General features: G+C 58.0%; 1 protein-coding gene across 5 annotated transcripts; it reads left to right on the forward strand.

Moving 5' to 3' along the window:
* Positions 1–1,277: 1,277 nt before the first annotated feature.
* WIZ (WIZ zinc finger) lies at positions 1,278–26,505 on the forward strand (the record flags this gene model as incomplete). 5 transcript variants are annotated; one of them, XM_081091386.1, is made up of 12 exons in its annotated part: positions 1,278–1,482; positions 6,289–6,361; positions 7,942–10,067; positions 11,016–11,405; positions 15,297–15,467; positions 16,390–16,893; positions 17,938–18,336; positions 18,923–19,474; positions 20,744–21,271; positions 21,468–21,887; positions 22,177–22,372; positions 23,363–26,505. In XM_081091386.1, the coding sequence occupies 12 exons, from the start codon at positions 1,278–1,280 to the stop codon at positions 23,520–23,522; spliced, it is 5,724 nt and encodes a 1,907-aa protein (XP_080947512.1). In that variant the 3' UTR covers positions 23,523–26,505. The 5 variants fall into 5 exon arrangements, with proteins under 5 accessions (XP_080947512.1, XP_080947513.1, XP_080947514.1 ...); XM_081091387.1 differs by having other exon boundaries at positions 11,058–11,405; XM_081091388.1 differs by having other exon boundaries at positions 11,082–11,405.
* Between the last annotated feature and the right edge of the window lie 273 nt (positions 26,506–26,778).

Below are 26,778 nucleotides of genomic sequence, written 5' to 3' on the forward strand. Positions count from 1 at the left end.
GCGGGGCGGGCCTTCAGGGGCGGGGCCTGGGCGGGGGCGGGGCCGCGCAGGTGGGGGGAGGAGCGGGGGTCTGGGGGCAGGTGTCCCCCCCACCTCTGCGCGTCCCGCGGGGTCTCCTACCCCGAGATGCACGGGCGGAGGGCGCAGCTCCTGGACCTCGGTCCCCCGAGGGGTGCGCTGGCGCGGCGCCACTCCCACCCCGGCCACTCCCGGGGGGGCGTCCAGGCTGGAGCCCCGGTGTCCACGCTGCCAAAGTGCTCGGAAGTTGCGGTCCTGCCGGTTCCCCGTTGGCATTACCCACCCGGTGGGCACCTGCAGGTGCTTCCGCCAGGCCTGGGCAGAGACCCCCGCCACGACTGCCAGTCCACGGACCGGCCCCTTGGGAGCCCCTAGGCCCCCCGGGCAGCGCCTGCAGCCAGGCCGGGAGCCCCGGCCCCGCCCCGGTGGCCTCGGCCGGCCTCCCCAACATCTCCCCAGGGAGGGCGCCTCATTCCTGCCCTTCACTTTCCGACGTTACCTTGAAGGTATTTATAGGTGTAGAGAACAGCCCCCACCCGCGTGGCTTCCCCAAGGGTCCTCATTTCTGGACCAGGAGCCCCATCCATCCCTGTTGCCTGCAAACTAGAGAGATCTTGGGAGGGTGGGAGGGAGGAACCCAGGTTGGGGTGTGCATGAGGGGTGATGCTGGGGGAAAGCAAAAGGGTTAATCTGGGGTCACTTGAGGCTGTTGTGAGGGTGAAGGTATTAATGCTGGAGAACCCTGAGGTCGTGCTGGGGGGAGGACTGGGCCGTGGGAAAAGTGCAGGGGTAATGATCTTCGGGTATAAGATCAGAGTGTAGAGATGACCTGCATGCATGCCAAGGCACGGGCATAGTGTACAAGTGTGCATGGAAGTGAGGGCACAACTGGGGAAAGTGCAAAAGGGAGGCATGTGTGAAAAGTGACAGATTAATGCTGGAATAAAACAAGGTGGCTGGGTGTGCATGTGTAAACATGGGTAAACTGAGGCAGCACCAGATCTGTGTAAAGAGAGCTGTTCTCTGTACACTGTATCTGGGTAGGGCCTCAGCACCATTTATTTAGTTCCCCTGGGCTGGGAGGTAAACTGAAGTACGTACTAGGCTTCAAGGGTGAGGACTGGGGCTTCAAGGAAGGAGAAACTGAGGCAGAGTCCCTTTCCTACCTCCCCTAAGCATTGTCTCTCTGCCCCCAGATCTACAATGCCTTGCTGAGCCAGCCCAGCAGCTGAGTGCTTGGAGCCAAGCAGAGAGCATCCATGGATGGACCCCTGGTGGGCGGCCTGGCTGCCCCAGACCGTCCTCGAGGCCCTGAGAGACTGCCCGGCCCAGCACCGAGAGAGGACATTGAGGGTGGGGCTGAGGCAGCTGAAGGGGATGGTGGCATCTTCCGGTCCACCCATTACCTGCCGGTCACCAAGGAGGGCCCCCGAGACATTCTGGATGGCAGAGGTGGCATTTCTGGTAAGAGAGTGGGCCCGGTGGCCCTGATGGAGCATCCAGCTCAGTGCCCAAGGCTCAGAGAGGGCCAGGTCACCCAGCCCAGCAGGGGCTGAATTGGGATTCAGATTCTTCTTGGGTCCAGAGCCTTCTCTGGCACTCTGCTTAGTTTTGCATTTTACAGTTACTAAACAGAGGTTCTGTGGACCAGTTACCTGACGGAGGCCCCATAGTAAGTCCCAAGGAGCTGGGACTTGAACTCAGATCTCCCTGGCTTCCTCCTCTGAGCACACTAAGTGGGTCCAGGTGCCCAGCTTAGGATCCTAAGCTCCCTTCCTGAGCCCACGTGTTCCCCAGGGTTGCCCTGCCTCAGTGGTCTATCCTGGCTCTCTCTTCCTGCACTGTCTTGGTGAGTCCTGCCCCTGAGCCATGAGCCAAAACAGCTTGTGCCCTCTAGTGGCAGGGGAGAGATTGGCTAGTCGGGAATGCCTTCCACCACTTTGTGCCTCGGTTTACCCAGCAGAAGGGGACCTCATACTGTTCCCACTTCATCAGTTATTCATTACACTCAGCACCTACTATGTGCCAGTCTCTGTTCTAGGCTAGGGATACAGCCATAAAGGAAGAGGCACAAGTCCCTGCCCTCAGGGGCCTGACAGTCTAATAGGGGAGACAGACAACAAGCAACTAAATACATACAGGCAGGTAGTGACAGACTCTGTGAAGGCATTCAATAGAGTACCAGGCCTGTACCTGGGGGACCTGGGAAAGCCTTTCTGAGGGGGTGGAATTTGAGTGGAGCCAGGTAGAGAAGGCGGCTGGTGCAAAGGCCCTGTGGTAAGGAGGAGCCCAGCATATGGCTGGAAAGTGGTGGGGCAGCACAGGCTGATGCACCAGACACATCTCTATTTCCTTGGCCTGCCCTGAAGGCCTTGGTTTCCGGGAACCTGCAAGCACTCAGTTGGGGGTTTCCTACATGCTTATCCCTTTAAGTGATCATCTGATGTCATTCTAAAAAGAACTCTGTAGGGTAGCCTTTGCTGTTATTATCCCATGTTAGAGATGTGGAAACAGACCCTGAGGGTTGAAGTTGCCCAAGGTCATAAAGCTGGTCAGTAACTTGGCTTGACACCCCTCGTCCTTAACACCATGCTCTGTCAGGGCATCCTCGACTGCCTCCACGCACCCTTAGCCACACTCACGATGCTTAGCTATTTACAGAGCACCTTCTCAGGCTGGGCACTGGGACACAGCCAGTGATCAAGTACACATACCATCCCCACTCTCATGGACCTTGCCACCGGGGATCAGGGAGACAGACCAACCACCAGGTGTTATGGCATAGTTGCTGGAACTACACTGGGGGAGCCCAGTCTGGCCCAGCCTAGGGGTGGGGGGTGGGGGTGGGGGGTGGGGAGGCATCCAGGAGTTGAGGATGAGCAACAGTGAATTAGGCAGCGGGCTCCATTTATACAATGGCATGGAGGTGACTGGTGACACCTGAAGGTGTTATGCAAGGGAGTGGCAGGCTAAGACCTACAGGGTATCAGAGCTTAGGGAACCTTAGTAATTCCCCTTTTCCAGACCTTAGTAATCAAGGCTGAGAGAGAGGCAGGACCCTGTCCCAGGCCACAGTGCCCCTCTAACTTTCCTGCAGAGCGGGCCCCGGACCTGGACTGTGGGAGCCCCAGGGAACAGGCTTTGAGGTCCTGGGGCCTTTTCTGGTTCTGGTTCTGGGATATTGGGTGCTTTTTCTCTACCTGGCAAAAGCCCCAGGTAAGTAGGTAGGTGTGTCCTTAGTGCCCCCAGGGAATCAACCCGGGCTCAGTGCATGTGCCTGAAGAGGAAGGGACACCCTTACTGGTGTCTCTGAACAAATGGGGGCATGAGGTGGGGATGACTTGAAGTGGGGTCTCGGCCTGGAGGTTGGAGGAGGGCCTGGGCTTCGGACATGACGTTCCCCCCCGCATCCCCTGCTGCCCTCTCAGCCTACTTCACCCCCCTTCCCTGGCATGGGTACCTGCCCTAGAAGTCTTGTGATGTCTATAAATAGGAACAGTTACTGGGGCTGCTGTTCCACTCCGAAGCCTGGGCCCTCCCTCAGCCCCACCCAGCCCTTGGAATACCCCCAAGGGCACCCTTGGAATAGCTACCTTCAAACTTCTCCACCTGGACAGGGATGTGTCCACTGCCTCCTCTGTCCTCTAGTATGGCTATTGGCCCCACAACTTCCCTGCAGCCACCCACCAATGTCTGGCTTCTCTGATTGGCCTCCCAGGAGCTAAGATGGTTCACATGGATGGATGAAGAGTTTGGTGTGTACTGGTATTGGGACCAGGGGGCCAGGGGATGAACAACGCATCTGCCCTTGTGGAGCCTCAGGCTGGAGAGGAAATCAGAGCATGGAGTGAGCTGGGGCCTGAGGCTCTGGGGCCAGCCTCCAGCTTCCAACCTGGGACGTCTCTGACCCGCTAGGCACGCCTACCTCCTTCCTTCCCCACTACCGCTGCCTCTGTGGATGGAACATTTACTGGGACCTCCTTGACACCAGTCACCTGCCATGTGAAACTGGGTCGGTGGCTATTCCCACTATACAAAGGAGTAAACTGAGGCTTGGAATGGGAAAGGCATGCTCTTCTGGTCACCGCTGGGGCCTTAAACTAGGATCTGACTCCAGCGCCTAGATTCCTGGCCACTCTGCCATGCTGCCTGGCTTGGGGTTCAAGCTGCTCATGGACACTCTTCTTGTATTCCCTCTCTCATTTCCAAACCTGTTGGGGATCCTAGAAGATGGGAGTCCTTGAGGGCCCCTTGGCATGGCGACTGCCTGGGCGCCTCGTCTGACCCATAGGGACTTCTGGATCCCTACTGGCTGGGTGAGCTCTTGGCCCCCAGGTGTCTCGGATATGGGGCTCTGCTTGGCCTGCTTCCTTCAAAGTCATTGCCACTAAAAATAGGAGCCTCGCTGGAGCTGCTCAAAGAGGCCAAGGCAGCCCCCTGGCTCGTGGCATTCTTAGACAACGGCAATCGCAGAATCATCAAATCTGGGACGCCCGGAATCTCAGGAGCTTGAGGTGCCAGAATCTCAGCAGCAGGATGCCTGGACCCTGAGACTTGTGGCTGTGCTGGGGCCTGTTGCTAGTGAACTGATTGCCCCACCCTGAGAAACTCATACCTCCGATGCTTGTGGTCTTGATGCTTGTGGGCTTGTTCAGGTCTGGCTTTCCCAACCATCACACCGTCTCCAGCACCACCCACCCCATCCTCCCACCCTGACACCGGCCCTCGCATCCAAGCATACCCCTGGCTCCACGTCTGTCTACTCCAAGGGTTCTTAAACATCCCCCGATTCTGCCCCCAGGGGACACTTTAGTCATATCTGGAGACATTTTTGGTTGTCATAACTGCAGGGGTTGGGGTAGGGGTTACCAACATCCAGTGGATAGAGACCAGGAATGCTGTTCAACATCCTACCACGCATAGGGCAGCCCCTTCCAAGAATAATTGGCCCCAAATATGAACAGCACCAAGGATGATAAGCTGCTCTGGACAATGACTTTCTGAAGCTCCATCAGCAACCTCACCTTCCAGAGGCCACACCCAGTCATAGCCGTTCTCTCAGGCGCAGCACGAAGACCCTCAGTCAGTGGTCACACCTTTCAGAGTCCTCTACCCATTCCTGCCCTTATTTCACTCGGGCTCCTGACAGTCAACTTTCATTGTCCTGAGCAAATTTGATGAAGGGAGATTGGAAAAAGAATGAGCCGTGGCACTAGTCCTCGTCCTGGCCCTGCTTCAGCTTGATACTAATCCAGCAATTGCATCTGTTGGGCTCTGGTTGCATGTGTTAACCTTGGCCCAGGCCGCTGGCGGGAGCCCCGATTGGTATGCTCGCCTGGTCAGATGGGGGTAGTGGGCAGAGGAGGCGCAGACCAAGATCCCTGTGGTCACTCCAGGCCTTGGCTCCACAGGCAGATAATGGAGAGTTGGCTCTATCTGTGTGAGGGGTCCCAGGAGGGGGTTTGATTCTAGGATGTAGGCCTGGAAGGGGGTCTGGAAGGCAGGGAAGGAACCTCTGCAGTTCAGGCTAGAAGGCTTCTCACTCATCATCTGGCCAGTATTGTTTAGCACCTGTTGTATGCCAGGCACTGGGTGCTGCAATAAATGAGGCTGAAAAGGTCCCTGCGCTTGGGGGGTACTTACATGCTAGCAGGGAACACAAGCATGCAGTCATCCAGAGAAGGAACTAGGCAGTTTCAGGGAGTGATGAGAAAGAAATGAAATAGGTGATGGGGGAGAAAATCATAGGAGCTCACTTTAGCAGGTGTCTAGGGAAGGGCTCTTCAGGACCAAGGGCATAGCCAAATGCAAAGACCCTTGGCCAGAAAGTTAGTTGGGCTTGAGATTTCAGGAGCAGTTGGGGTGGAGTGAGGGGTGAGGAGAGGGAAGTGAGGCTAGAGAGACCTGCAAAGGTCTGACCTCGCAGCCCTTGTAGGTAGTGGTTGGGATCTGGCTTTTATCGTAGGTATGAGGAGCCAGGGAGAGTTTTTGCCAGTGTGTGACTTTAAAAAACCATCCTGGTTGCCCAGCAGGGACAAAGAGAGGACCACTGGAGGCAGCAAGCCCCTGGTGTCCCCCAGGAGAGCAAAGGAGACTCCTCCAAGGAAACCCCTTTCAGGGCTCAGAAATGTAGAGGCCAAAGGCCTCTCAGAGGCGAGGGTGGGGGAGCCGGGCCCTTGCAAGGTGCCCGGTAGGGCTTCCAGAGCTGGGGTGCGAAGGGCCCCAGCCAGGGGGACCCCAGCCCCTCAGGGTCTCCCATCTCTGTTGCAGACGGGCAGCCCCATCCCGGCCTCAACGAAGCCCTCCCCCGTGCCACCTCCGCCACCCATCGGATCAGCAGCTGGTGAGTGCCACGCTGGCCCTGACCTCAGGGAGGGCAGGGGGGCAAGTAGGATGTGCCCAGGCCTGAGAGTAGCCCCGGGAGTGAGAAGGGGACTGGAGCGAATCAGGAGGCCAGGCAGGAGAAGGTAGCTCCCAGCAGGCGAGGCCCTGGGCGTGTGCAGGGGGTGGGGGAGGACTGGGATGAACACAGACGGTCAACTCTCATTATCCCTGTCAGGAGCAGAGCCAGAGGGGCAGGCACCTGGAGGTCAGACCCTTGGAGTCCTGTCTCTGTCAGGTGACCCTCTTAATGATACCAGGCCTCTCTGAGACTCAGTTTCCTCATCTGTAAAGTCCCTAAGATCCATCTCACCAGCTGTCTTGAGGATCCAAGGGATGTTAGGAACAGAAATCAACAGCCATGCTGAGGGCAGTGACCCTTTATTAAAGGCTTGGCCGGTGTCAGTATGGAATAATAGTCATATCAGGACTAATAATAGCTCTCTGTTATGGAGCATGTACTGTATGCTGGGCTCCTGGCACAGGTTTACTCCACTGAATTTCTTCCATAGCCCTGGGGGAGTGGCCCTGTTAGTGTCTCATGTCACCGATGGGGCTTAGAGAGGTGACCCCATGATTCCTGGCTGGCCCCTCGGTGTGGTCGACATCCCTGGTGGAGGCAGGATCTTGAAAATGCAGGGAGATGGGTCAGGAACAGTCATAGTAAGAACCCATATTAGTCATGGGCTGACCGGGAGCCAGGCTTCGGGCTAGGTGGAGTGTTTCCCCAACACTGAGCTGTGTCGTCTTCACCCTACACTTCATGTGTTCAAGGTCCCCTGGTGAAGGGCTGTGGTTGGGATCATTTAAAGAAGCACCTGTCATGTGTGAAGGTTTCTTTGGTTACGGATAGGAGAGTGAGGGTGCTCCCTAGATGTCGCATAAGGGCATGGAGACTTCTTGTTCTTGGGACTTGTCCCATTATTAGGAAAACAGGTTCAGTGAGGTGGCCTTACCTCCTCCCTCCTCCAAAGGAGGCCCGGGTCCCTGGGCCAGGGGCTGGGTGGGGACTTTGTATGTCTCTGACTCTGCCCTCCCAAGAGGGAAGATGCTGTGTGGGTTGGGGAAGGAACAGAGGGAGCCACATCCCTGGTGCAGTTCATGCCACAGATTCAGCAAATTTGCTGGAAAGGTGAAACTAAATCAATTAAATCCCCCCAGTTCAGGGAGGACTAATACATGGGTCCTGGAACCCATGGGTCAGAGCCTTGAGCCTTCCCAGGGGACAGATGAGAGTTGACTGTGCCACTAGTCTTGGGGGATACACCTTGTGACTACACACTCCCTCTAGTGCAACAGGGCTAGGCTATATGCGTAGGTGCATCCTGGGAGCTGAATCTGGCTTTTGGTCCAACATCCCTAGAATGGTCCACGTGTACTCCCCCCCACTTCTCACCCCCCTCCCCCCGACACTCCTGGACACTCTGAGGTCACTCTCGGGCTGGATCTCTGGGGCTTGTCTCAGGCTGCCCCCTCTCCCCTGCCCAAGGAAGGGAAACTGAGACCCCTGGCTAACCTGTCCCCATTGGCACTTCCTTGCAGCTGCTGGGATGGAGGCAGCCTGGACTTCCGGCCAGGTTCCCCACCACCCCATCTCCTGGGCCACTTCTCTGGCCTCCCCGGTGGCCGGGGGCCCTGGGAGCACCCCCTGGTCCAGGAAGCTGGGGAGGGCATCCCATCTGAGCAGAGGTTCGAGGACTCGGTCATTGTGAGAACTGTGAAGCCCCATGCTGAGCTTGAGGGCTCTAGAAGGTTCTTGTACCATCAGGGTGAACCGAAGCTCTTGGAGAAGTCCCCCCAGGGCCACTCCAGGTTCAACTGGCTCCAAGACGCAGATGAGCAGTCCCCACCCCAGAATTCAGGGCTGCCCCTGGACCTGCTGCCCCCACCGCCACCTCTCACCTCCTTCAGGACAGTGCTGGTGCCTGGAGAGGGCACCACGAAGAACTTGGATGTGGAGGTAGGAGCCAGAGAGCACTTGACAGACCTGGAGGGGCTGGCCCAGTCTACTTCGGAGTGGTGCCTGCCTCGGTCAGCCACAGAAGTGGCCACTCAGACCTGGACGGTGAACTCGGAGGCATCTGTGGAGCGACTGCAGCCACTGCTGCCCCCCGTCCGGACCGGTCCTTATCTGTGTGAGCTGCTGCAGGAGGTGGCTGAGGGGGTGGCCAGCCCGGATGAGGATGAGGACGAGGACCCGGCTGTATTCCCGTGCGTGGAGTGCAGCATCTACTTCAAGCAGAAGGAGCACCTTCTGGAGCACATGAGCCAGCATCGCCGAGCCCCAGGCCAGGAGCCCCCCGCCAACTTGGCCCCACTGGCCTGCAGTGAGTGTGGCTGGGCCTTTGCTGACCCCTGTGCCCTGGAGCACCACCGGCAGCTGCACCAGGCCTCCAGGGAGAAGATTCTCGAAGAAATCCAGAAGCTGAAGCAGATCCCAAATGATGAGGGCCGGGAGGCACGGCTGCAGTGCTCTAAGTGCGTCTTTGGCACCAGTTCCTCCAAAGCCTTTGTGCAGCATGCCAAGCTGCACGTGCGAGAGTCACCAGGCCAGGCTGCCAAGGAGCACTTTGGGGGTGGCAGCCCAGGCCCCGACACCACTGCCCTCGGCTATCAGCCCTATGGAGCCTCCTCAGGTCTCAATGCTTGCATTTTCTGTGGCTTCCCAGCGCCCAGCGAGAGCCTACTCAGGGAGCATGTGAGGCTTGTGCATGCTCGTCCCCACTGGGAGGAGGATGGTGAGGCATTTGAGGAGAACCCTGCCAGCCAGCCTGGCACCAGCCAGGACGTGTATGCCCGCTTCCCTGAAGCTGCTGAGGACTACTTTGGCAACGCTGAGCCGTTTTTGGCCCCTACATGGCGGGAGAACCCTACTGGATACGACCCCAGCCTGGCCTTTGGCCCAGGCTGCCAGCAGCTGGGCACAAGGGATTTCCCACTGTCAAAGCCACTACCACACAGCGTGGGCCAGAGGCCCCTGGGAAGGCCAGCCTTTCCCTCACCACTAGCATCCACGCCGTATTCCTTACAGCCCAGTAGAAGCAAAAATGCTGTCCATTTGCAGGGGCTCCCAGCCCCACTGGGGGACCAGAGACACCCCTGGAGCGAAGAGGAGGAGGAGGATATACAGCTGGCCTCGGAAATGGACTTTTTCCCTGAGAATGGGGTCTTTCCACCTCTCGCTGTCCCTGGCCTCATCCCAGAGCCAGCCCTGGAGCTGAAGCGGACTTTCCGAGAAGCCCTCCGATCGGCGGCAGCCTCACCAGCACAGCAGCAGCAGCTCCTTGGGATGGTACCCGTCGTGCTGGTGGCCAAGCTGAGGTCCCAGGTCTTGGCTGCGGCAGCCAGGGCACCTCCGAGGCTGCCGCCCGAGGAGCTGGGGCTGGAGGGTGCCCACCCCTTGGACTTCCTACTCCTCGATGCACCACTGGGCGGCCCGCTGGGGCTGGACACAATCCTGGATGGGGACCCCGCAATGGCGCTGAAGCACGAGGAGCGGAAGTGCCCCTACTGCCCCGATCGCTTCCACAACGGCATCGGCCTGGCAAACCATGTGCGGGGCCACCTGAACCGCGTGGGCGTCAGCTACAATGTTCGGCATTTCATCTCCGCCGAGGAGGTGAAGGCCATCGAACGCAGGTTCTCCTTCCAGAAGAAGAAGAAAAAAGGTAGGGGGGCTTCGATCCAGCACCCACCTCCCTCCGAGGCCCCCGAGACACACAGCTGGGCAGCTGAGTCTGAACCAACCAACAGCCCTCACTCTAAATCCTCCCATAGTGCCAAGCTGGGTGAAGTTGGGGCCTCCCCTCTGGGAAGACCTGGGAGCCACAGCAAAGGCCACCATCTCAGAGGAGGTATGGGGATACCCCCCCTGCCCTGGCCCTTCCAGCAGCTGGAGGAAGGAGTATAGGCAGAGGAGTCAGCCCCAGGCAGGGGATTTCACTGGTTTCTTCATTCAACAAATATTTACTGAGCGAGGTCCCCTCTGTTTTGAGCACTGGGGCCACAGCAGTGAATGAAGCAGCAGTCCCTGCTCTCCTGGAGTCCGCGGCCCAGTCACAGCAGTGGTGGGACCCTGGCTGGCTTCAGAACCCCTGGGGCTGCCTGTGAGGTATGCGGAGGCCCAGGCATCAAGGTTCTGATTCCAGAGGTCTTTCTCCAACATGAGCGCCCTGGGTGGTTCTGATGCTGGCAGACATGGAGGCCACTCTGGGAGGTGCTGGTATGGTGTGTGTGTGTGTGTGTGTGTGTGTGTGTGTGTGCGCACACACACACGTGCGTTAGGGGTGAGGGACAAGGGCCGACAGCCACAAAATCAGGCAGTTATGATGTTGAGTGACCAGGGCTGTGATGGGGGGAAACTCCGGGTCTTAATTGATCACTCACCCAAATGATTGCCAATCCACACCGGAGGAGTGTTTGAGGGTGCAGTCTGCGAGCTTTTGAGGGGGGACCTGGGAGGTTAGGAGAGAAGGCTTCTTGGAGTGGGGGGCGATTTGGACTCAGGAGCTGACACAAGCAGGGGTATGATGGGCAAAGGGGAAGGGTGGCATCCAGATGAGGAACAGCACCAGGTGTGTGGTCCTGGGAGGGTGAGCAGTTCTAGGAGAAGGCAGGGCTGGGGCTGGAGCGTCATCTACCCTTTCCTTCCCAGGCAGTCCATGTCCTCTCTCTCTCCACAGTGGCTAACTTTGACCCTGGCACCTTCAGCCTGATGCGCTGTGACTTCTGCGGGGCCGGCTTCGACACCAGGGCTGGCCTCTCTAGCCATGCCCGGGCCCACCTGCGTGACTTTGGCATCACTAACTGGGAGCTCACCGTCTCACCCATCAACATCCTACAGGAGCTGCTGGCCACATCGGCCGCCGAGAGGCCCCCCAGCCCCCTTGGCCATGAGCCCGGGGGGATGCCTGGTGGCTATCTGACCCCTCGCAGGCCCCGTTTACCTCTCACAGTGCCCTTCCCACCCACCTGGGCTGAGGACCCTGGGCCAGCCTACGGAGATGGTAAGGGGAGAGAAGGTGGGCAGGTGTGGAGCCCTGACCCTTTGCAGGAGCCCAGGGGGGTGGAAGGATGGGAGGGGGGCAGCCACTCCCCTTTTCTGAAAGTATTTCAAGTTACTCTACAGAGTACATTGACAACTGTCCTCACAACCCTGCCACTTATGGGTCACTTCGGTTTTACCTGGGCTGGCCCAGAGCTCTTCCCAGATCCAGTTCCACCTTGCCTTGCCTGACAGTGATTTTAACATATGCTTACTGAGTTCTTACCAGGAGTCAGATACTGTTCTAAGCACTTTACAAACATGAAATGTATATCCTCATGACAACCCTATAAGGGTAATATGATGAGCCCCATTTTACAAATGAGGAAACTGAGGCACAGAGAACCTAATTAACCTGCCCAAGGTCACACAGCCAGAAGTGGTAAAGCCGGGATTTGAAACCGCAGGCAGGTCCTTGCTCTTAATGACATCTTCTGTTTAGAGCAATGCCATTTGGTAGAACTTTCTGAGATGATGGAAATCTGTGCTGTCCTACAAGGTCACCACTAGTCACATATGACTGTTGAGAGCTTGAAATGTAGAGGGTTAGTCCAATCCTATTGGTCAATGTGGCTCTAGAATCTACACTCTAGATTTCCAGTGGTGCCTAATTTGTCCGGCAGCAGTGATAAGCCCTTCCATAATCGAGTGCTTGCTGTATACTAAGGTTTCATCTCATGTATGCCACAAAGCAATTCCACGGGGCTAAAGATTGTTGTGTTCCTGTTTCACAGAGAAGGAAACTGGGTCATCTGCTTTGCCATAGCCACGAAGCAGTAGAGCTAGACTTCGGAACACCATGTTTGTGGTGTCTCTAGTGAGATGACTTGGGAAATACAGAAGTAATATTTTGGTGAAGAGACCCGGAGTTAGACACTGTGGAAGGACCCAGCCTGTGGAGCCTGATTTTGTAGAAGCCTTTACTGGACCTTGAGGCAGAGAACTTGGCAGTGAGGAATAGGTGGGCTTTGGGGAATGGAGAAGGTACCTGAACATGGAGGGTGGGGGGTGTTGTCCAGGGGTTGTTTGGGACTGAGGCTTCCTTCTTAGTTTCTTCTGTCTAGAGCTTCCAGGGTCCTACCTCAGTCAGTACTCTGGGATAGGCCGGTCCCGTCTGCAAGCCCCCTTACCAGTGAAGGGCACTTGAGGGTCCACAGAGGGGAGGGGAGGGCTATCAAAGCCCCGTCTCCTCCGTGGACAAAAGGTGACTGAGGCACAGACAGAGGATAATGGTTGGTTGGGGTCACATTTGGGGGAGAAGTAGAGTAGGGACGTGACCTCAGGCCTCTTGCCTCTGCTGGAGACTGCACCCTGGGCATTCAGCTCACACACCTGGCTAGGTTTATGGCGTCTCAGGAGAGGCTTGGAGGCATAGCTGGCAGTCCTAGGTTCTAGCCCTGTCCCCTCCTCTGTCACTCCCACAGAGGCTTGAATGTCAGGCTCACGTCACCCCACAGCCAGGATGAGCTCTGGCTAAACCGTTTTGACCAGAAGACCAGTGTGCCAGCCTCTTCCTTCGTGCTGAGGGAGCTGGCCAACCGTTAGAGTGAGGCAGCAGCCCCGCATGCCCTGGCCTTGTCCTTGTGAGCGGGAGCTGTGCTCAGTCTTTCAGTGAAGTGGGGGAGGGCGGTGGATGGTGGGCAGGTTGGGAAGATCCTGGGAGCCTTGCCTTGAGGGAGGTTGCCCAAGATTAGGGCTAGGTCTGCGCACTGGCCCTACAAAGCTGTCCCTAAAAGCCTCTCCCGCTCCTCCCTATGTGGGACATAGGGGGCGGGTGCCAAGTTGGGGGCGGGGCAACTGTCAGATTCTGGCCCCACCCAGCTGTCAAGGAACAGCCGGGGGCAATCTGTTTGGTGCTAGAGAGAAGCGGGTTGTGCTTAAAACGTGGTGCCGGCCATGTGGGGAGTTCTGTAGAATTAATTGCACAACAGTGCCGTCAGGATGATGTTGGGGGATCCTCGTGGGGGGAATCGGGGATCTTCCAGGATGCCCGACCCGGAGGCGAGATTTCCAGGGAAGGGAACGGAGCAGGTCCCAGGGCAGCGAGCTCCGCTCGTCGGGGCTCCGGGAACCCGCAGGCTGTGCAGTGGGTGCATGTGGACGGAGCCTGAGGGCTCTCCGGGCTGGGCGGCCGCTGGCAGCCGCTGGGAGCGCGGCTTGCGTGCCGCCGGGAGCCGCGGCGCGGGTAGGGCCGGGACGCTCGGTTCGCTCGCGGCGCTCGGCGTTCGGCCGGCCGCCCTGGGCTCACACCAAGGGGCGGGGCGGAAAGGAGAGGGTTCGGCGGCGGCGCTCGGCGCTCGGCTGCTCCCGCCTGGGGCGGCCGCCCCGCGTGCGCCGGAGCCAAGATGGCCGCCTCCACCGCCCAGTGCCGAGTGACAAAAGCGGAGAGCAAGGCGGCAGCGGGGCCGCGCGCGGTGGGCGTCCGGGAGCGCGCGCCCGCGGGGGCGTCGCCACCCGGCCCCCCGAGCCCGGGCCCGGGGGCCTTCCCCGCGCCGCGGCCGCCGACCCCACCCCCGCCGCTGCCGCCGCCGCCGCCGCCGCCGCCGCCGCGGGACGGGCCCAAGGCCGAGTCGGAGCCGGGGCCCGGGCCCGCGCCTGCGCCCGCGCCGGGTAAGAGCCCGCGCCGGGGAGGGTGAGGGGAGGACAGCGTGGGCGTCCCGCCCGCCCCGACACCCGCCGTCCCGTCTCCGGGGTGCCCCTCCCCCAGGCCCTCCAGTCGCGCGGGTCCCGGGCCTCCTGTCGCCGCTCTCGGGGTCTCGGGTTTCGGAGACCATCACCGCCACCCGCGGGACCCTCGCCCCGTATGACAGGTGTCCTTTGCTCCGCGGGGAGCCCCGTGATGTCCCTCCTCGGAGTCGCGGCCTCTCCGGCGCGGAAACCCGCTCCGAGTCACTTCGGCCCCGACGCGGCCCCTGTCCCGTCTGACAGACGCGCCCACCTCATCCGCCCGGAGGCTTGGACCCAGCCCTCGGGGTCCGGCCCTGCCGGCCTCCCTGCTCGCCTCCTTCTCCTTTCCGTGGGACTCACATTGACTAACTTAGGTCGCTAGGGGACCCCCCGCCTCCCTATCCTGGCGCCGAGCGCCTCCCGGGCCCCGCCGGCACCGGTCCTTCATCCGGGGAGCCCGTTCACCCTCTTCAGCACTAAACCTGGGGGAGGGGGCTCAACAGGCTCTCAGGCCGCTTCCTCTGGAAAATGAGACCGTGAAAATGCACCTTTGGCTCCCTGTCCTCATGCACAGCCAGCCCAGGGAGGCTTAGGGCATGGTGGACGGTGCTTCACCAACTTTACACAAAGTTCTGTGATCGCTGCGCTTCCTGTCCCCAGCCATGTCGTCATTCCGCTGGCCCCCCTAGAGCCCGGCCTGGGAGAATAGGCCGGTTGTTCCTGCAGCCCCAGCCCCAGCTGTCCTGCCTGATTGGAAACCCCCACAAGTCTGGCTCCTCATCTGCACTGCCTCCGCCTCTGGCCTCCTACTGATTCCTCTCTGACCGCCCCCACCTGTCTCCAGGGCTGACAGACGTTCCCCTCCACAAGCTCTGCCCAGGGAAAGACCTCTGAGATCTTCTAGGATGGGAGCTGTGGCTCAGACTAACACTGTGTCCTCCAACCTGTATTCAGAGACGGGTGGAAGCTGTTCCTGGTCTCTGCTGTCAGGGGGCAGCCTGGACATCCCCGTGTCATACTGACTTGGGGGGTTATGGGTGGAGCCTCAGCTTCCATGGGGTGAGCCGAGGGTAGGCACCAAGGATGAGAGTGAAGCAACCCCCCCACCACGTCCCTGCTCTCTGCTCTTCTAGGGCTAGACAGCCTATGCCTTGCTGAGGCTGAGGCTGTCTTCCCAACCTCACAGGCCTGGGTTCTGAAGAAAACACCATGGTGGCCATGGACTTGGGCCCCCCTCTGCTCCCCAGGAAGAGCCTACCTGCTCCCGGGCCCCTGGAGCAGGTGGCCAATCGGCTGAGCAGCAAAGTGGCTGCAGAGGTTTCTCATGGCAGCAAGCAAGAGCTGCCGGACCTCAAGGGTGAGTGGCCCAGGTGGCAGGGTGACGGTACTGGCCAGGTTGGTCCCTCACAGGGAGTTGTTGGACCTGGGGTTGAAGTGGGTCGCCAGGTTGGCCACAGCTTTATCTCTGGCACTGCAAGGCACCCAGGAGATACCAGCTGTCTTTTCTTGAGCAGCTGCTGCCCTGGGCCTGCATGGCCTTGAGCTTCACCTCACTGGACGAGGGAGAGGCATCCAGAGAAGCAGTGGTGATGGCTGTCAAGGCTCACACTCAGACCCAGCTCACTGGCTGACATTGACCCTCATTAGCTGTGTGATCTTCCTCACGACACGGCCTTGTGTGTGTGTTTATTCTCAGGTCATTACTCAGTAGGGACAGACACTGTGCTGGACCCCAGGGATGTCAGAGGTGCAGAACAGACCTGGCCCTTGTCCTTGGGGTCATGAAGTTGGGGCGTGGGGAGGCAAAGAAGCAGACAGGCAGGGATAAGGGCTCTGCAGAAGACGGTGCAGGGCACGGCACTGCGAGACCATGGCTGGGGCCTCCAGCCCAGTGTGTGGGGCATGAATTGAGTGGCAGAGGATGGCCAGGACTTAGCTCTGTAAAGTGTGTGGCTCGCAGGTCAGTGGTTGCGTGAAAACCTGTTGCCAGGTTGGTACATTGGAGATCCAAAAGGAATTTCACCGGCTGGACCACGGTAGGGCGCTGCCACTGGCCCCTTGGGCATAATTCTTCTGCTCTCTGAGACTCAGTTTCCTTATTTGCAAACTGGATAGGCCAATTTCTGCCTCATTAGCATCATTTTAAGGACCACGTGGGCTTGACCGAAACCAAACCCTTGCACGGAGCTGCCTGAGCGGGCCCCAAGGGAAGAGAAGTGGGAGAGCGGGGCCTGTGGGACCTCACAGCTGGCTCTCCTGGCCTCTGTCTTGCCCTCTAGCCCAGAGCCTGACCACCTGCGAGGTCTGCGGTGCCTGCTTTGAGACACGCAAGGGCCTGTCCAGCCATGCGCGCTCCCACCTGCGGCAGCTGGGTGTGGCCGAGTCTGAGAGCAGCGGTGCCCCCATCGACCTCCTCTACGAGCTCGTGAAGCAGAAGGGCCTGCCTGACACACCCCTTGGGCTGCCCCCGGGCCTGACTAAGAAGTCCAGCTCCCCGAAGGAGGTGGTCGCTGGGGCCCCCCGACAGAGCCTGCTCACCCTGGCCAAGCCCCTGGACGCCCCTGCTATCAACAAGGCCATCAAGTCGCCTCCTGGCTTCTCAGCCAAGGGCCTGGCTCACCCGCCCAGCTCCCCACTCCTCAAGAAGGCACCACTGGCCCTGGCAGGCTCCCCTATCCCCAAGAATCCTGAGGACAAGAGCCCCCAGCTGTCCCTGAGCCCCCGGCCGGTCTCCCCAAAGGCACAGTGGCCTCAGTCTGAGGACGAGGGGCCCCTGAACCTCAGTGAGTGTGGGTCCTGGGAGCTGAGGGAGGTACCAGCCCTGGGAGGGCGGAGGCCTCAGGTTGGGCTCTAGGGTTCAGGGTTGGGGGCAATGGAGACCGCAGTTCCTGTGTTTTGGGTCGGAGTATTGGTCACAGTGCCACGCCTCCTGTTGTGCTGGCCATGCTGCATGTTATCACCTGTCTCCCACTTTACTTGGCTGTTCTTCCTGCTGTGGCTGCTAGGCCAGCTAGGATCACCCTTGCTACTTAGGGGCAGCCATTCGCCTTATGCGGGCCTGAGGATTGGAGCAGTGAAGGGAACTAGCCATGCGTGCTCCCACCTGTGGGGTGTCTTGGGTCCTGCAGGTAGACAAGTGGTCCACCTGACAGGAGGTCCCATGGTTGGCCCTGTCTTCACATGCTCTTGGCCATCAGTCCCGTGCAGAGGCATCTCTGACTTGTGCTGGGTCCAGTCTGCCTGTGGATCTGGCTAAGTAGGGTGTAGGAAGAAACCCCCTGAGTCTCAGTGAGCAGGTTTAACTTGGGTGGCCCCTAGGAAATCAGGCCTTCCCACACATCGGCGGCCCCTAGAGCCTAGGAATGAGCCCAGGGTCTTGGCCCCCTGGCCAACGGGGCACCTCAGGTTCCAGTGAAGCTGCTTCCAAGGTCTGCTGTGCTTCTAGGAGCAGGGCCCCAAGCAGGTGTGCCTTTGGCTGCATGAGGCTGGGCAGCCAGGCGGACCCTGCTTTGTACCTGCCACCTGCCAGACTTAGCCCCCATAGCTGGGGTCCCAGCGAAGAAGGCCTGAGAGCATCAGATTAGACCACTGGAATTGGGCTACTGCCTCTCTACCCCACATCCTTGAGCTCTACACACGTACATTGATGCCAAAGAGCGAGGCAGGAAGCAGGACTTTCCAGAACCTCTTAAAAATCAATCCGCAACCTAAGTCTTGGACCCCGGACTGCCTGAACAGACGAGAATCACGCCAGGCCCGCCTGTCTCAGTTCCCTAGGGCCGGCCAAGGTGGCGGCCGTGAACCCCCCCTGTGTTTTGTCTCCGCAGCTTTAGATAGTGACGGGGGCAGAGAGCTGGACTGCCAGCTGTGCGGTGCCTGGTTTGAGACCCGCAAGGGCCTGTCCAGCCACGCCCGTGCCCACCTGCGCCACCTGGGCGTCAGCGACCCGGATGCCAAGGGATCCCCCATAGACGTGCTCCACGGGCTCATCAGGAGGGTCGGCATCCAGAATCGCCTCCCACCCGGGCGCAGCGTGCTGGCCCAGCTGGGGCGGCCTCCTCCCACCTCCACGGCCCTCTCCTTGCTCCCCCCCCCACCGCCGGCCAAGAAGGCCAAGCTGAAGGCTGCGGGTATGGCCAGCCCCTGGGGGAAGCAGGACCTCTCGGCCGCCGCAGCCGCTGGCATTTTCTGGGCCTCTGATGTGGAGCCGTCTCCTCTCAACCTCTGTAGGTTCTCGCTTCAGCTGCCCCCTCCTCCCTTCGGGCCCTGGAGCCCCTCCCGGGGGGGTCGCAGCCCCCTCCCTACTCCCTCCTTGCTGGGGCAGGGAGTAGACAGGGGCCTTTGGCAGTGGGCCGGTTCTGCCCAGAGATTTTGTTGGCGGTCGGCTGTTATGCCCTCCCTCTTGGCCTTTGACCTCCATGAATGTGACCTTCCCTGAGAATGAAGGCCAAGGGTGGGGTGCTGCCTGTTGGTGTGGAACGTGCCCATGGTTGTCCTTGTTCTGGATGGCACATGGCATTTAGGCTGCCACTTCCTGCCCTCCTGCCCCAGTCCTTGTCGGGACCTGCAGAGCCGTGGAATCTTGGTTCCGTTTTTCTCCGCCAGGACCTAGGGCCCATGGCTCTCTGGAGCTTCCCCTTGCTCCTGCTGGGTGTCTGGCCCCCCACCCCAATCCTCAGCTCCCTGGCCTGCACCTGCCCTCAACCACTACCCCAGCCCTGTGGGCGTGCTGCAGCCCAGCTGACCAGGAGACCCGCAGGTGACAATGCTTATGATAACCATGGTGCTAACTGCCCCTTTCTTCTGCTGCAGCCTCAGGCCCAGAACCAGCTCGCGATATCCGCTGCGAGTTCTGTGGTGAGTTCTTTGAGAACCGAAAGGGTCTTTCCAGCCACGCACGCTCCCACTTGCGGCAGATGGGTGTGACTGAGTGGTATGTCAACGGCTCGCCCATCGACACGCTGCGGGAGATCCTCAAGAGGCGGACTCAGTCCCGGCCCGGAGGACCCCTCCATCCACCAGGACCTAGTCCAAAAGCCTTGGCCAAGGTGGTGGGCAGCGGAGGTCTTGGCAGCTCGCTGGAAGCCCGCAGCCCTGCAGACCTTCACCTCTCGCCCCTGGCCAAGAAGTTGCCACCACCACCAGGCAGCCCCCTGGGCCACTCACCAACTGCTTCTCCTCCTCCCACGGCCCGAAAGATGTTCTCAGGCCTGACTGCACCCTCCCTGACCAAGAAGCTGAAGCCTGAACAAATGCGTGTGGAGATCAAGCGTGAGATGCTGCCAGGGGCCCTTCATGGGGAGCTACACCCGTCTGAGGGTCCCTGGGTGGCGCCACGGGAAGACATGGCCCCCCTGAACCTGTGTAAGTGTGACCCTGGGCAAGGCAGGGCGAACAGGTCAGGTGGGGGATTACCCCCTCCCCTCAGGATACCCAGAGGGCCCAGGTTGAAATGGAAAGGAGGATGCACAGGTTCAGAAGACAAGGAGCTAGCTGTATGCTCCTGCTACTGAGCTGCTGCTTGGTTCTCCTTCATACACTCAGTGATGGCAAAAAGATTCTATTTCTCGTGTCATCTTCAATTGATTGGATAGTGGCAACCAACCAGATTCCCAGGAAGAAAGATTGCAGGGATTGATTAGTGATGTCTGCCATGGGCAGGAATAGAAACCCACCAGAAGTTGGTCTAAACCAGGGGTCCTCAAACTACGGCCTACGGGCCACATGCAAATACAAATATTGTATTTGTTCCCGTTTTGTTTTTTTACTTCAAAATAAGATATGTGCAGTGTGCGTAAGAATTTGTTCATAGTTTTTTTTTTTAAACTATAGTCCAGGACAGTGAACTGGCCCCCTGTTTAAAAAGTTTGAGGACCCCTGGTCTAAACTGTCTCTCTGACATTTGTGGACACTAAGTGGGAGTGAGGTTCAGGTTAGATTCTCAGCTGCCCCCTACTCTAGCAATATATGACCTTGGGCAAGTTTCCTCTTTTGGAGGATAGGTACAGCATGGTCCCCACTCTATGGTTTTCTGAAGTGATGTAAAGCGCTTAGCAGGGTGTCAGGTTACAAAAGCTGTGTATGCAGTCGTTGTAATGCCCTGTCATTTGCTTCTTTCTCGCACTGTCAGATTGGCTGAGCTTTTACTGCATGCCCAACAGATGAGGATGGCCCAGCCCTAGGCCTTAGCACAGTGATTTCATGCTGCTTGGTGCCACATGCTCTCAGCTGCTCCCGCCTTAGGCCATCCCGCATCCCAGTAACACTGGGAGGTGGAAGTTTTCATCTCCATTTTGCAGAGGAGGAAACAGGCTCAGCGGGCAACTGGCTTACCCAGCATCACACTGGGTCACAGTCATCCTGGCATCTGAACCCTGGATCAAAGGAGTGCTTGCTCCTTAACATATCACCATGTCCCAGGGAATCTTCTGGAAGCCAGCTAGACTTTGAGGTGACAGAACAAGCAGAAGGACTAGATGTACACCAAGGCCCCTGGAGGAAGATGAGGGAGCAGGTCCTTCGGGTCTGGGACTGCATGGACCGGTCAGCAGGGCAGTTAACACTGGCCTTGAGCTTGAAGGCTTCTTACCAGTAGCCACCTCTCTCTTTCCTCTCTTCCCCATCCCCATTCAGCATCACGGGCAGAGCCAGTGCGTGACATCCGCTGTGAGTTCTGTGGTGAGTTCTTTGAGAACCGAAAAGGCTTGTCCAGCCACGCACGCTCCCACCTGCGACAGATGGGTGTGACTGAGTGGTCCGTCAATGGCTCACCCATCGACACGCTTCGGGAGATCCTTAAGAAGAAGTCTAAGCCGTGCCTCATCAAGAAGGAGCCTCCAGCTGGAGACCTGGCCCCTGCCTTGGTTGAGGATGGGCCCCCTACAGCGGTTCCTGGGTCTGTGCAGCCCCTCCTGCCGCTGGTGCCAATGGCTGGCCGGCCAGGCAAACCAGGAGCTGGGCTGGCCCAGGTACCCCGTGAGCTCAACCTGGCACCCATCACGGGTGCCAAGCCCTCAGCCACCAGCTACCTGGGCTCAGTGGCAGCCAAGCGACCCCTGCAGGAGGATCGCTTCCTCTCTGCAGAGGTCAAGGCCAAGACCTACATCCAGACTGAACTGCCCTTCAAGGCAAAGACCCTTCACGAGAAGACCTCCCACTCCTGTAAGCAGTGGGTGGCAGGGTCTTGGGAGGGCATCTGCCAGGGCCTGCATGGCCGGGCACTGCCACACGCATGCCCACCCCCAGCAGGGGTCAAGGCCCCAGTGGGAGGCGGGGCTGTCTCCCGACCTGGGCGGCAACTTCTGGGTACCCTTGCTCCCTTGGTTCTGGGGCTCAGCAGCGCCCCCTCTGTCTGCAGCCACCGAGGCCTGCTGTGAGCTGTGTGGCCTTTACTTCGAAAACCGCAAGGCCCTGGCCAGCCATGCTCGGGCGCATCTGCGGCAGTTCGGTGTGACTGAGTGGTGCGTGAATGGCTCACCCATTGAGACGCTGAGCGAGTGGATCAAGCACCGGCCCCAGAAGGTGGGCGCCTACCGCAGCTACATCCAGGGTGGCCGCCCCTTCACCAAGAAGTTCCGAAATGCTGGCCATGGCCGCGAGAGCGACAAGCGGCCACACCTGGGGCTGGCACCTGGGGGCCTGTCCGTGGTGGGCCGCAGTGCTGGGGGTGAGCCAGGGCCAGAGGCTGGCCGGGCAGCCGACGGTGGCGAGCGGCCTTTGGCAGCCAGCCCACCGGGCACTGTGAAAGCCGAGGAGCACCAGCGGCAGAACATCAACAGTGAGTGTTGGGGGCAGAGGGTCATGAGGGCGATGGACACCAGCAGGGTCCATCGCTGTTTCCCCAGGTTTTCAGCTGTGCATCTGTCTTGGAGTCACTTCCTCAGTTGCTCACCCATTCATTTATCCATCCGCCATCCCACCTGTCACCAGGGCCAGGCAGCATCCAGGCACCAACTGCCCGTCTTACAAATCCCCACAGTAATCGCTCATCACTTGCTGAAGGAGGAACCTCCCCAGGGTCCTCATCCTCCAGCTTACCTCCCATCCCTCTCCTCCCCATTCTTCAGAATTTGAGCGCCGACAAGCCCGCCCTGCAGATACCTCTGCGGCCAGGGGGGGCGAGGAGGCCAATGACCTGCAGCAGAAGCTGGAGGAGGTGCGGCAACCCCCACCCCGGGTCCGGCCAGTCCCCTCCTTGGTGCCTCGTCCCCCCCAGACATCACTGGTTAAGTTCGTCGGCAACATCTATACCCTCAAGTGCAGGTATGAGGCCCCTGGGAAAGGGAGGGAAGGTGGGGGGCGACCTGCCTGGGCTTGGCCATCCAGAGCCTCGGAACAGGACAGGAGCTGCTCAGGGTTGGGAGACGGAACCTCAACAATTCCCTGGGGTGGGCTGGGTCCAGGCTAAAGGCTCCTCACAGACAGATGCCTCAGAGCATGAGGCTGGGACCCTGACACCTAGCAGCTTAGTGACCTTGGGCGAGGACTTTCTGCTCCATGCCTCAATATTCCCACCTATACAGTGGGGTTAATAGCAGACCTACCTGATTGATTTGTTATGAGGGTTAAAAGAGTTGAATGTTTATAAAGCACTCAGACTGCCTAGAACACAGCAAACTCTCAAAAAGTGTCTTCCTGATTAAGAAAAACTAGGTCTTAGTTTATTAATACCAAAGTCTAGGTGAGTGTCAGAGGCCAGGAAACTGGGAGTCTGGGATGTGAGAGGACTTCCTCAGGCCACACAGGCCAAGTCAGAAGAGTCAAACCTAAGTCTCTCCAGCCACTAGTTTGAGTTTGGGGCCCATGTGCTGTGAGACCTTCCTTAGGGCTGTGAGGGCTGGGAGCTGGTGAGGGTGCATGAGCAGGGTAGGTGCTTGTTAGTGTCTGACCCTCCTTTCCCTAGCTTCGTCCTTCTCTCCTAGAGCCTGGCAGGGAAGGATCTGTTTCTTTGCTCTCTCCAATCAGGGCACATGCCTACAGTCAGATGGTGGAGGTGCTTGGAAAGCCAGATGACCCCTACCCAGCACCTGAGCCAGCAGACTGCCTTGAGCATAGAAATGGGGCTCCGGGGGACCAGGCCAATACCCCGTGATGGGTAGAGATAGCTGTCCATTGGAGAACATCTGGCTTCTGGGCTCCCTTCCCTCAAATCCTGAGCTGGTTCTGTCCACATTGAGCAACATCAGGTTTGTTGGACACTCAGGGTATAGCCAGGGCACTGGCCACTCCTCCCTCTCTCTGTCCCCCACACAGGTTCTGTGAGGTGGAATTCCAGGGACCTCTCTCCATCCAGGAGGAGTGGGTGCGGCACTTACAGCGGCACATCCTGGAGATGAATTTCTCCAAAGCAGACCCCCCGCCCGAGGAGCCCCAGGCCCCTCCAGCACAGACAGCGGCGGCAGAGGCACCCTAACACAAAAGCATTCCAGATCTCTCTCGTGCCACCTCTGTCTCCTACTCCTCCTTGGTCTCCTCCTCTTTCTCTTCCTTCTTTCTTTTCCGTTCCCAAAGGAGCAAGCCAAAACCTCAAACCGGCACCCTTGGGGGCCGGGCACACTACAGCCAGGGCGCCCCTCCCCCAGCTCAAGGACTCTGGGGCCAAACCCAGGGTGTGTTCCTTCAGGCCACACCTACCCAATCCAGCCAGGGCAGTGGCCAGGTCCCTGGTGGCAGGTGATCTGGTCATGGGAGGAAGGCCAGCACTCCCCAATGTCTAGCAGCCAGGTGGGGCTTTGTTTGCCATCTGTGGCCATTTACAAGGACCCCAAAGACCCCCTGTACTGGTTCCCTCTTGCCCCGTGAATATCCTCTCACACACGCACATGCGAACACACACACGCACGCACGCACGCACACACACACCTCGTGAGACCCGGGATCTGCCCCAGCCCCCCAGTTCCCAAGTCAAACGAACACATCATGCCACGGTGCTTGCTCAGGGGAAGGTACACTCCCTCTGCGGGCCCACTGAGGCCTGGGAGCCCCCACTGAGCCCACAATGCCACGGAAATCCTTGTTGGCCGCCCCCCCTCCCCCAGAGGGGCCTTCCCAGCTGGGAAGAGCTCAGAGCTGACAGCTGCCTCCTGCCATGTCCAGGCCCCCCAGAACCTCTGGGGGCTCTGGGCCCTGGAAGGGGTGGGGTGGGACTTTCCTCCCCACTCCTATCCCCTCCCTCTTTTCACTGTTCCTTTCTATGTACAGCTCCTTAGACCTTTCACTTTTTTAAAAACGCATTTTGTGTAGAGAATAAGGAACGTGGATCTTTTTATTTTGCGATCCTGGGCCAGCTAGAAACTGGGAGCTGATCAATCTTTTAACTTTTTTCAGTGGCCACATTTTGGTTATCAATGTACCTAGAAGTATGTAAATTAGATTAAATTTCTCTTCTGGAAATACCCCGGGGCAGGCGGCCAGCGTGTGTTTTTCTGTCAAGTGGACAGGCTGGCATCAGCTGGCACCTGGGGCTGGGATCAAGCCGCCTCCACCCAGAGTCTCAGGAGGTCCTGGGTTTTCCCTTTGGCCACCAAACCAACCGGACCCAGCTGGGGATGAGCTCAAGTTCCCAGCTTGCTGGCCCTCAATGGCATGGCCGGTGTGGACTCTGGCCAGCTGGTGACGAGGCTCCTATGTGCAGAGGAGAGGAAACGGCTCTGGGCAGCTGGTCCAGGAAGGGAGCCAGGAGGGAGAAGTGATTGAGGCCCAAGGGCTCTTGGAGTCAGGAGCTGACCATCGAGGGTGTGGGGGACACTGGGGGAGGGAGGAGTGCACAGCTGTCAGGACCTCTTAGCTGGGACTGGCCTGCCTTCAAGACATGCGACCTGTCGGGAGATACACATGCACCCTGAACCCCAGTAACAAGGAGAAAGCGAGCTGTTGGCTCCTCTGCAATGTTATTTATTTTCTCACTCTGCAAATGTTTATTGAACATTTCTGAGATTTTAAGATATTTTGTTGGCTGCTCCTTCTTGTTTATTGCATGTGGTTTTTCAGCTCATCGTTTTCACTCATGGCCAAGGGCTGGAAAGCAGGAATGACCTCATGGGGTATAGACAGAAGAAGCCTCTTCAGCCCCGAACCCTTTTACCCCAGCCCGCACCATGTACCTGGCTGGGAAAGGGGCAAAGAAGCTATGGCAACATACCCACAGGAGTGGTCTTGTCCTTCATGCTTGACTTTTCTGCTTGTGGTCAGGACACATGCCTTGCCTGGTGGAGAAAGGGTTCCATCACTGCTGTCTATCCCGAGTGTGGGTGGGTGTATCTCGGATGAGAGCTGACCTAAAGGCACTTTTTAATTTTTTTTACAAATTAGCTTAAAAAGTATAAAAGTGATATAAGCTGAATATAAAAAAAGTTCAACTTGCAAAGTAATATGGGAAGACCTTTCTCACCCACAATTGTGGAGGGATAGCTGTGTGAGTACTTGGATGGGTCACATATAGTTCTTACCACAGAGGGATCTTTTCCTAAAACTTCTGAGCACATCCCTTAAGTCATTTTGACTCACTCTGAGGTAGAGGGTTGAATTTATTAACAAAATCATCAAGTGAGGATAAAATGACGGCTGTGGTATGTGCTATGAAGGAGAAGTGTCCAGGGGACTGCTTTGGGGGACAGGCAGGCAGGTATTCCTGAGGGTGACACAAATAAGCCGAGTCCCAAAGCTGGAATGCACATTGATCAGAGTTTCACATGCTTTACATAAGGAGTTTCTTGCCCCACATGACAGCAAGTTCTGCAGAAGCCCCGTTTGTGTATGTGTGTGGGAGGAGTTGTTTAAAATTTTGTGGAGAATTCCAAACCTACAATGAGCCCTCAACTACTCATCGATTATTAACTCATGACTAATCTCTTCAGTTATAAACTCTTCACCCCTCCTTCTCCATCTGAATTATGACAAAAGTGTACAAGTCATACTTGTGTAGCTTGATGGATTTTCACAAACATGTTAAGTACCATTTTAAGTGTCTGCAGCTCTGCCAAGTAATGTCTTAGCAGCCATGAGATGCCTCTGACGCTGGGTTGCACATATCCATTCGGGGTGCTGAGGACAGGGCTGGAACCTGGCTGGGCCACTGCAGGATCGCTAAAGTCCAGAAGGACCAAGAAGATTTTAGTGGGTCATTCCAGGTTTAACACTTAAGCATCAAGGACTTTGAGCAAGTCATGAATAACAAGTCTCTGTTTTCTTGTCTTTTAAATGAGAATTCAAAAAGACAAGGTCTTTGCAGGTGTGAGGAAACATTCCAGATAATAAATTACAAACATTTATTACATATATAATATAAACATGTTATATAAATATATTTGTTATTTTTATGTAACCATTGATAACAAACCGTAACAATTTGTACACCCAGCACTGGAGTGACTGCTTTATATATATATATTTGAATCTGTGCCCAGCATTTCGTTTGGCGCTTAGTTGTAATTTTCGTTCCAATATGGCTTTACCGTGCTCATTTTGGAGCTGAAGGCCAGAGATGTTAGAAACAGACCCGGTTGGCACAGCACCGCGGCGGGAGAGCCGCGATTCCAGCGGTGCCCTTCGCTGTAAACCCAGCTCCCTCTGGCGGGCCTCCCGGTCACAGACCCAACCCCCACCCGGCCGCCCTTGAGCCTCGGGTCTTTCCGTAGCGCATAGCTCCGCCCCTTCGAACTCTACAGGTT

The sequence above is a fragment of the Myotis nattereri genome (genome assembly GCF_964212035.1).
Source record: "Myotis nattereri genome assembly, chromosome: 5".
NCBI classification, from domain to species: Eukaryota; Metazoa; Chordata; class Mammalia; order Chiroptera; family Vespertilionidae; genus Myotis; species Myotis nattereri.